Below are 9,592 nucleotides of genomic sequence, written 5' to 3'. Positions count from 1 at the left end.
ATTGAGAAGTGTGCCCAAATGGCAGTGGATAATACAATTCAGTCAATTTCAGTGTCATGCAGATGTTAACTAGTGGAAGGAGTCAAAGATTGATTTACAATTAAGTATTGCTATTTTCTCAATTACACGGCAATTTTAAAAGAAAACCTTATGTCATGTACTTTGTATTATGGCAACACAGTAGGGTATTTTTAAAAGTGCAAACCTTGATTCTCTTCACATCGGACTTTAAAAGGGAATACCAGATATGTGTGAAATCTCTTCATATAGGAATTTAAACAGAATAACTAATACTGGCATATATAATTATAATGTGTAAGTGGATGCACATGTAATAAACTATTGATTGACTTCATGTTTGATCAAATTATGACAATGTTTCAGTGATGAAGACCAACAGATTGCTTCTCCTGCTGACAGGTGAGCCAACATCAACACCACAATTCCTTTCTGCTTCTATTGTGTTCGTCACATTGCCACTGAGCAGAAAGTCCAACCTGGATTAGTATTAATTTCTTTGTTCTTCTCACCATGCAGCAGTTATCTGCAGCCAGTTGGCCCAGACGGATGCAGTTATACCTTCAACTCCTGTCAGCCTGAACCAATGTCCTATTACCATTTTTGGGCAAATAAAAAACAATTTAACAGTGAGTTCTTACGTCAGTTTTCCTAAAACGTGCAAAAAAAAAAAAAACAAAAAAAAAAGATAAAACAAACTAAAAAACCTCTAAATTGAACCTTTTTGGACTATGTTAATGATGTTTGCTTTCCTTATAGATCAGCTCAGCCGATGGGTCCACTCAATTCTGCTTTACAGATGGAACCATGACTGAATGCATTAATATCTCTGGTGACAATGAGGACACTGTGCAGACAGAGTTTGGGGTAGTCGACAGTGATTTAGAAGGATTAGTCAATGCAAAACTGCCTCAGATCGAAGGCAGTGGGACCTGCGTTTTGACTTGCGACTTGCTCTCTTCAGGCAACTTAACTGTGAGTCATTTAAGCTCAGATGTGCAAAATTAATTATTACCTATTACATTATGTTATTTGTCTTTCTATATTTCCTCAGAGAACTATTACTTTCATAAGCTTTGGACCCCAAACGGTTATGAGTGTGACTCTGACATCAAATTCAGAACAATCTGTTGTAAGTATGTACAGTTTATAGTGATATACCTCCATTTAATGGACCAAAAACTAATACCGTTGATTCACAACATCCGCTAGAAACTTAAAATGTCTTTGCATCAAAGTCTAATTAACTCTTTTCCTTAAATCAGCCGCCTTTGTTATCTGACACATTCAACCGACAGAGGCTGCTACTGTTTTTCCGCACCAAGATTGCTTTCAAAGTCTCTCTACAAAACTGTGTGCGCCAGCACCAGTGCGTGCTCTCGCCTCCGCGGGCTCCTTAGCAGTTTGTGTTTATATGAGCATTCTTTTTTGTCTCTCGAATATTCTATGCTGATTTTGTCACATTAACTATTCAGTGTGAAATAGAGTCGAGATGTTTGTTGTGGATTTTGTAAATGAACCATCTCGTGACAAACACACCAGCACAATAACCACATTGGGCAACTTGTTGGTTATGGTTAAACCCGAACTGTGGACCAAAAGGTGTGCATGGTTGTCTGTTCTTGCCAATTGTCTGACACTTTAAAGCATTTTTTTTTTCACGGTCATTTAGAGTGGTTTCACAGAAGTGAGCGACGGATACGCCAAATCCAACTACTTACTAACTTACTAAAATGTTCACCAGTGTTAAAGTTAGCAAGCCTCCTACTCTCAACCTTATTAAGTTGGATGGAAATTGAAGAGCTTGGCACATATCCACTGTTGTAATGATTCAAACACAATTCCCACACCAAACCAAGTGTTGATGTACAGTGGGGCAAATAAGTATTTAGTCAACCACCAATTGTGCAAGTTCTCCTACTTGAAAAGATTAGCAAGGCCTGTGATTGTCAACCATGAGAGACAAAATGTGGAGAAAAAAAACAGAAAATCACTTTGTTTGATTTTTAAATAATTTATTTCCAAATTAGAGTGGAAAATAAGTATTTGGTCACCTACAAACAAGCAAGATTTCTGGCTGTCAAAGAGGTCTAACTTCTTTTAACGAGGTCTAACGAGGCTCCACTCGTTACCTGTATTAATGGCACCTGTTTTAACTCATTATCGGTATAAAAGACACCTGTCCACAAACCCAGTCAGCCAAACTCCAAACTCCACTATGGCCAAGACCAAACAGCTGTCGAAGGACACCAGAGACAAAATTGTAGACCTGCACCAGGCTGGGAAGACTCAATCTGCAATAGGTAAAACGCTTGGTGTAAAGAATTCAACTGTGGGAGAAATTATTAGAAAATGGAAGACATACAAGACCACTGATAATCTCCCTTGATCTGGGGCTCCATGCAAGATATCACTCCGTAGCGTCAAAATGATAACAAGAACGGTGAACAAAAATCCCAGAACCAGACTGGGGGACCGAGTGAATGACCTACAGAGAGCTGGGACCACAGTGACAAAGGCTACTATCAGTAGCACAATGCGCCGCCAGGGACTTAAATCCTGCACTGCCAGACGTGTCCCCCTGCTGAAGAAAGTACACGTCCAGGCCCCTCTGCGGTTCGCTAGAGAGCATTTAGATGATCCAGAAGAGGACTGGGAGAATGTGTTATGATCAGATGAAACCAAAATAGAACTTTTTGGTAGAAACACAGGTTCTCGTGTTTGGAGGAGAAAGAATACTGAATTGCATCCAAAGAACACCATACACACTGTGAAGCATGGGGGTGGAAACATCATGCTTTGGGGCTGTTTTTCTGCAAAGGGACCAGGACGACTGATCTGTGTAAAGGAAAGAATGAATGGGACCAGGTATCGAAAGATTTTGAGTGAAAATCTCCTTCCATCAGCAAGGGCATTGAAGATGAGATGTGGCTGGGTCTTTCAGCATGACAATGATCCCAAACACACAGCCAGGGCAACAAAGGAGTAGCTTCGTAAGAAGCATTTCAAGGTCCTGGAGAGGCCTAGCTGGTCTCCAGATCTCAACACCATAGAAAATCTGTGGAGGGAGTTGAAAGTCCGTGTTGCCCAACGACAGCCCCAAAACATCACTGCTCTAGAGGAGATCTGCATGGAGGTATGGGCCAAAATACCAGCAACAGTGTGTGAAAAGCTTGTGAAGAGTTACAGAAAACGTTTGGCCTCCGTTATTGTCAACAAAGGGTACAAAACGAAGTATTGAGATGAACTTTGGTATTGACCAAATACTTATTTTCCACCATGATTTGCAAATAAATTCTTTAAAAATCAAACAATGTGATTTTCTGTTTTATTTTCTACATTCTGTCTCTCATGGTTGAGGTTTACCCATGTTGACAATTACAGGCCTCTCTAATATTTTCAAGTGGGAGAACTTGCACAATTAGTGGTTGACTGAATACTTATTTGCCCCACTCACTGTACATCAACCCTTGGTTTGGTAGGGGAATTGCGTTTGAATCATTACAACAGTGGATATGTGCCAAGCTCTTCAATTTCCATCCAACATAATAACGTTAAAAATAGGAGGCTTGCTAACTTTAATACTGGTTATAATTCTGAACTTAGTAGATGAATTTGGCGTATCTGTGGCTCACTTCGGTGAAGCCACTCGAAATAACCATGAAAAAAAATGCTTTAAAGTAGCAGACAATTGGCAAAAACAGACAACCCAGCACACCTTTAGATCGGGTTTAAACATAACCAACAAGTTGCCCAGTGGGTGAAGTGTTTTGATAGTCCGAGTGCCAATGTAAAGATTTAACATGGTACAACTGCCCTTGATGCAGCAAGTAAAGGCAATTGAAGTCAAGGAGGTCAACTTTACCAAAACTGATGTGGAGGAAACAAAGTACATAGACCTCAGTGGCTGCAGGTCCCAGGGTATGTATATCGCTTTAAAGGCCCTACAAACACTAAAGAGAGCATGTCACGCCAACACAAATTACACAACACTGATCCAATCTTTTTCGATTTGCAGGAGAGATCCTCCTTCCTGGTTCAGATAGACAGAGCACATCAGGAGATTGCACCATTATATCATGCACCAATCAGGGTCAACTCATCAATGAAACAACTTGTGGATCCACAGAGACTTGCGTTGCAAACATGTAAATAATTTTGCTGTCTAGTTTCATATGGTTATTGTTGGGCTGATTGATCACTTTTTCGTTTTCTGAAACGACCTATATCGTTCTTGATCTGGTAAATGTGTGAAGTTCTTGGAGATAACTACTTTTGTAAATTGGGCTGTACAAAAACATCAATTGGTAAACTATGAAACTTTAAAACCCTGCATGGCTAACTTGGTTGCATCTCATTTAGATGCGAGCCGACGTATCGTGTGTGCACAGTGACCAGCGGCCAAGTGATCCAGTTCTTTGGCCAAGTGTCTTCAGTTAGGGACCGCTGCCTTTACAGCCTGCTTGAGCCAGACGATGGCAGCTTTAAACTGTTGGCAGCTTTTGAGGATCGCCGTAGTCACATACTCACCTTTTTGGATCACTTGGATTTAGTGCTATTGAACGACACAATTACTCTTGAATCAAGCGGAAGAGTTCGGGTAAGAAGATGGCAAAGTTACAACAGTTCAGGGAACTTTTCAAGACATAAAGTCGTTTCAATAACGACAGTAGGGAAAAAAAGCACTCCCTTCCTCTCACATCTAAGAAAAAGCACATATATTTCCATACGAAGGCAGCAACAAAATGTACTACAACACAGTTTCCGTTTGTAGTAGCTTTTCTACAAGGTGCTCTTCAAAACTTTAAAACATGTCATTAATTCTACATCTGAATTTATATGATCGCCATCACATTTTCTATTTTGGGAAACTCATGGCAGTAGATCTCCACTCCTAAAACATTTTTGTTGAAGTGTAAGCCTCATAACTGTCAGATTTATAGTACGTTGTCATTTTCTTCAGAAATGTTCTTTTCCTTTTCTTTCAATGCACGCTGATCTAATCCAAACTATTCTTTTATTAAAGGATACCTTTTTCTTTTCCATTCCATAAGATCCTCCCCTAGCTATCTCTGTTAAAGAAAGACAAACAAACAAACAAAAAAAACAATGTCAATGATGAATGAAGTTGTAGTTTGTACTAAATTATTAATTTCCTGTTGAGACTTCACTAGCAATGAAAGACTTCCCAAGAATAAACGTTTAACTTTCTCTGATGGTCTGCAAGCTAGAAAGCTCGTTAACTCATTGGCTGCCAATGAAGGCAAGAGACATCCAATCTGTCTAAATAGAAGTGCTAGCAGTGATCATTCACTGCTTCTTCATATTGATGCAATTTGTATCTCAGCCATTGGCAGTGAATAAGTAACAAAATATTGAATACATTGAGAAAGAAATCGCTGTACTCACAACTGCACAATGCTTCTTCTTGTGACGCAGCTAAACGGCGATATACAAAATGTTAGCACTGAGGTTAACGGAGTGCTGCTCTCCAAAGACCAGACTGGTGTCACTTTGGTTATTTCAAACAGTGACGTTTCCATCTTCTTTGACGGCTCCACAGCGCACGTTAAAGGTGTGTTGAGTACAAAAATGGTCCTGTGGAACACTGGCATCCAATACACAGTTGACTGATTGCATAAAGTGTTTCTTCTCAGTACCTGGCGGGGCAGCTCTGCAAGGCTTATGCGGTAATGCCAATGATCCAGCCTCTTCTCCAACACCCGTGTCTGATAGCCGAAGCAGTCAAGGGTAGGTGCCACTAATGTGTAACCAGGGGTGAAAGTGGGCCGGAACAGTCCAGAACGCCATTCCGGTATAAGATTCGGGGCGGAACGGAGTTTGATCCAGCAAATATGACGGCAACTTTCAAAACAAAAAAAAACTACCAGGCTGCCACAAACGCATCTCATCTTCAAGAAGAAAACAATCTACTAACGTCAGATTTACATACACAAGTGTTAACAACAAGCAAAATAAAGTGCTTGTGTAGCATCATCCGTTTTTGCCGATATCTATTATTTATTTATTCCACGAACGGCACAGACATTTCCCCAGCTGCTGTAGTTATCGGAGACTGACAAGTCGCTTCGATGTGCCCATACGCGCAGCAAAGCAAACTGCCCTGGACTCAATTGTCCGTTCAATTGGTTGACATACTGACATGCGATGAACAGAGATCATTAGCTCTGATTGGTTCAAATGCACGTTTTCTGGAACAGCAGAAAAGAAAAAAGAACAAGCTGAAGCTTGTTGAATTGATGCGATAAAAAAGGGCAATGCAACAGAGAATTGATCAGATCTTTAAGAGAAAGGAAAGAGATGAAGAGGCTTACTTATTTTTATTTGCCCTGATGGGGATGTTCAGAGCATCTATCCTGTCAATGTGCACTTTGGACTTATTTTTGTTCATTTATGTTAGGCTACTTATTTATTTCCTTATAATTGAAAAAAAAAAATGTTGCAAATGTTTGCCTGATCTTCAAAATATGTTCCATTTCACTGTGCATAATACAAGTCATTTGTACCTTATTGTGTGACTGTTGTTACTCATATCTTTATTATTTAAAAAACGAAAAGTAAATGTTTACATTAGCTTCAATTTTAATGTACTTCCAATGTTCCTTAGTAGTTAAAATTGGGTTTTGCATTTACATGTGAGGAAATGAGGGAAAATTAAAATTAGGAGGTGGAGGTTGGGGTTACTGCTGTTTTTGTTGGATTTTAATCAAAAAAATATATAGATATAAAAAAGAATGAAAATAAATTATATTTTTGTATGGGTTATAGAAATTATTTCTTCTTTGTGCCTGTCCCCCAGATGTGAAATAATGCCCCGAGCTGATAACCTGACCGTCAACAGTGTGGTAGGACAACAACGGTAAAAGCGTTCATTTCCCAGAGCATCAATCATGGTTTCTTCATCATGGCAACCCATACTATTCCTCTGTGCATGTACAGCTGCTCCTTGCTTAATTCAGCCGAGTTTGCTGCATGCCACAACAAAGTCCCCGTCGAACCACACATCGATGCATGCAATCTCACCTTGAGTGCCTACCCTATGGTGGACAACCTCAAATGCCAGTTCTTCGAGGCTTATGCCCAAGTCTGCAAGATGCAGTATGACATCGACGTGGAAGACTGGAGGTCTTCCTTTGGCTGCCAGAAGGGTGAAAAGTCAAAAATTCTGCTCAGTAGACATACCAAACTTTTCACTGTGAAAAATGAATCCCTTTCAAGCATTACAATTTTCTTTTTAAGTGTTAAATAGAATTTTATTAGAAACCTGTTCATCTATTCGCAGATAATAATATGGCATATTGTCATAACCACGAGTGCAACGCTAATGAGTTCTGTGGCGACTCCAAGTTTAAAAAACATGCCTGTCTCTGCCGAGCCATATTCGCCTCCGAATACAACTTGAAAAAGACTCTGGGTAGGAAAAACATTATCTGCTTTTGTTTAATGCCTCAGCTAACCCTCCTTTTTGATCAGGTGACCCTCCCACATGCCGAGAGGGTGCAGGAACGGTCTCCTTGATTGGCTGCCTGCTGGAAGAGAAAGGCATCGACTACAAGTTGTTGCACCTCAACAATGAGACCTGCAAAGGCGAAAGGGACAGTGACACTCATTTGGTGACCTTTACGTTCGACTCACTCGACAATTGTGGGACAGAAACAGAGGTGGGTCAGCAAAAATTTATCAGGCTTATCACCTTTTGCCCACACGGATGAGCAATCTTTCTGCTTTTGACAGGGGAACAACACTTTACGCAACAGCATTATGACTGGTAATAATAATAGAAATAGACTCATCACTCGCAGCAACGTACATTTGGACATCACATGCAAATACAATAAACCAGAAGTCAAAACACTGCTCCTTCAAGTAAAAGCCACGTGAGTGGAGCATTTCATTGCAGCTCAGGAGCGTTACATTGCAGCTCAAACTCGGGTTACAGTCAAACATCTGACTACTTGTATCCCTGTGTGTGTGTTTCTTTTGCAGATCCGTGGCCCGTCAATTGCTATCAAAGACCATGAACTACAGTCTGGTCATGCAGGCGTACACGGACAGCGATCGTCAATTGCCGATACAGCCAAACGCACAATTAGATCTGAATCAGCTGATTTGGATCGAGCTGAGCTTAGATGAGATGACTGAGGATGAGTTGAAATTAGTGACTGAAACTTGCTGGGTGACGGAACAACCAGCACCCAATGACACTACTAGATATGACCTCATCATTGATGGGTGACGAAACACTCTCTACAAACTGAAGTGTGTCCGAATCATTAGACAGCACTTTGACAGACTTATTTTCTTGGTTCTGAGCAGCTGCCCGAACCCTGAAGATGGCACGGTGGAGACACACAACAACGGATTGGGGAAATCAAACTACTTCTCATTTCAAATGTTCCAGTTTTTGAATAGCACAAGCTTCTACCTGCACTGCGATGTGGATCTTTGTTATAAGTCGCAGTGTGAGCCTGTGAGTTGCATGCACATGCATTCTGTCCACTATTTTGAGAACAAAAATGTGCAGCGTTTCTTTCCTTGTCCCAACAGACCTGCAATGGCAATCCAAACAGAAGACGTAGAGCACTCAAGAAGAAGAAATTTGGAGATTTACAAGAGGGCTTAATCTCATTGGAGTGGCTGAATTAGGGTATCTGCTCAAGGACGGCTTTCATCCGTCACATTCTCCTTATATTTGTCAGATGTGAAGAGAAGAAACTGTGTCTGAGAGTAGAGAAATAAAACCTGGTTTTGTGTTCTCTGGTAAGTTTTGGTCTAACCCTTTAAGTTAAAGATGGGTTGATGGCCAGTAATTGATGACTACAGTTTCACAAATGAATTAAGTGTGGTTCTGGTGATTAGGGACAAATATTTATTGATGCTTCTTTCAAAGTTATATTAATCAGCAATGTTTTTACAATTAGCCTGTTATTTTTATGTGTGAAGTTATGCTTATATACTGTATTCTATATAAATATAGAATCTGTTTTAAAGAAACCGTCATGAAAAATTGATCGACAATGTCAGTCATCATAATAAAATGATATGGTGGTAGCAAAAATAAGCATGTGTTTCTTCGCGTACCCGCACAGCAATGACATGCATAGGGAACATGAACCAAGGAGCATGAACAATCCCAACAAATTCTGAGAAGTATGATCTCCCCCAATTATGGCATCATTTGTGCATTGTGTATCAGAACTGTTAGACAAATTACATTTTTCCCCCTTAGCGGATGATGACAAGACAGACAAAAGATGCAAAAATAGCCCCCTCACCCCACAGGCTCCACATTTGGATAGTCATTTCTTGATTAATTTTGGGGGGATAAAAAAAAAAGACTGCAGCTAAAACTATTTTTTTTCTAACATGATGTATGATTTTCTGAAAATTAAATAAAATACAGTAGTTATAGCTACAATCTCTTTTATTCCGAAAAATAAAATCAAGAAATGATGCCTGTCCAAATTTGGGGCCTTTTTTGGGGGGTCACCTTGTATACATCTGAAGATCTCTCTGCAGTGATCCTACATGTGGGGAGATAACAGTATTGGTG

At 40.1% G+C, this 9,592-nt stretch overlaps 1 protein-coding gene across 1 annotated transcript; it reads left to right on the top strand.

The window, feature by feature from the left end:
- The first annotated feature begins 386 nt into the window (after positions 1 to 386).
- LOC130929305 (uncharacterized) lies at positions 387 to 8,894 on the top strand. Its single transcript, XM_057856411.1, has 16 exons — positions 387 to 420; positions 538 to 590; positions 778 to 993; positions 3,846 to 3,939; positions 4,037 to 4,166; positions 4,381 to 4,618; positions 5,458 to 5,593; positions 5,676 to 5,769; positions 6,839 to 6,898; positions 6,979 to 7,187; positions 7,322 to 7,453; positions 7,513 to 7,700; positions 7,774 to 7,916; positions 8,026 to 8,271; positions 8,356 to 8,509; positions 8,587 to 8,894. The coding sequence occupies exons 1-16, from the start codon at positions 387 to 389 to the stop codon at positions 8,683 to 8,685; spliced, it is 2,226 nt and encodes a 741-aa protein (XP_057712394.1). The 3' UTR covers positions 8,686 to 8,894.
- Positions 8,895 to 9,592: the final 698 nt, after the last annotated feature.

This window comes from Corythoichthys intestinalis, chromosome 2 (genome assembly GCF_030265065.1).
Source record: "Corythoichthys intestinalis isolate RoL2023-P3 chromosome 2, ASM3026506v1, whole genome shotgun sequence".
Taxonomy (NCBI): Eukaryota; Metazoa; Chordata; class Actinopteri; order Syngnathiformes; family Syngnathidae; genus Corythoichthys; species Corythoichthys intestinalis.
This window is presented reverse-complemented; position numbering and strand designations above follow the sequence as displayed.

What these genes read in the sequence shown, in the direction of transcription:
- LOC130929305 (XM_057856411.1), top strand. Translation starts at nt 387, where the DNA reads ATGAAGACCAACAGATTGCTTCTCCTGCTGACAG. An exon ending in ATTGCTTCTCCTGCTGACAG is followed by an intron (nt 421 to 537) that starts GTGAGCCAACAT and finishes CTCACCATGCAG; the next exon opens with CAGTTATCTGCAGCCAGTTG. An exon ending in CTCCTTCAAGTAAAAGCCAC is followed by an intron (nt 7,917 to 8,025) that starts GTGAGTGGAGCA and finishes TTTCTTTTGCAG; the next exon opens with ATCCGTGGCCCGTCAATTGC.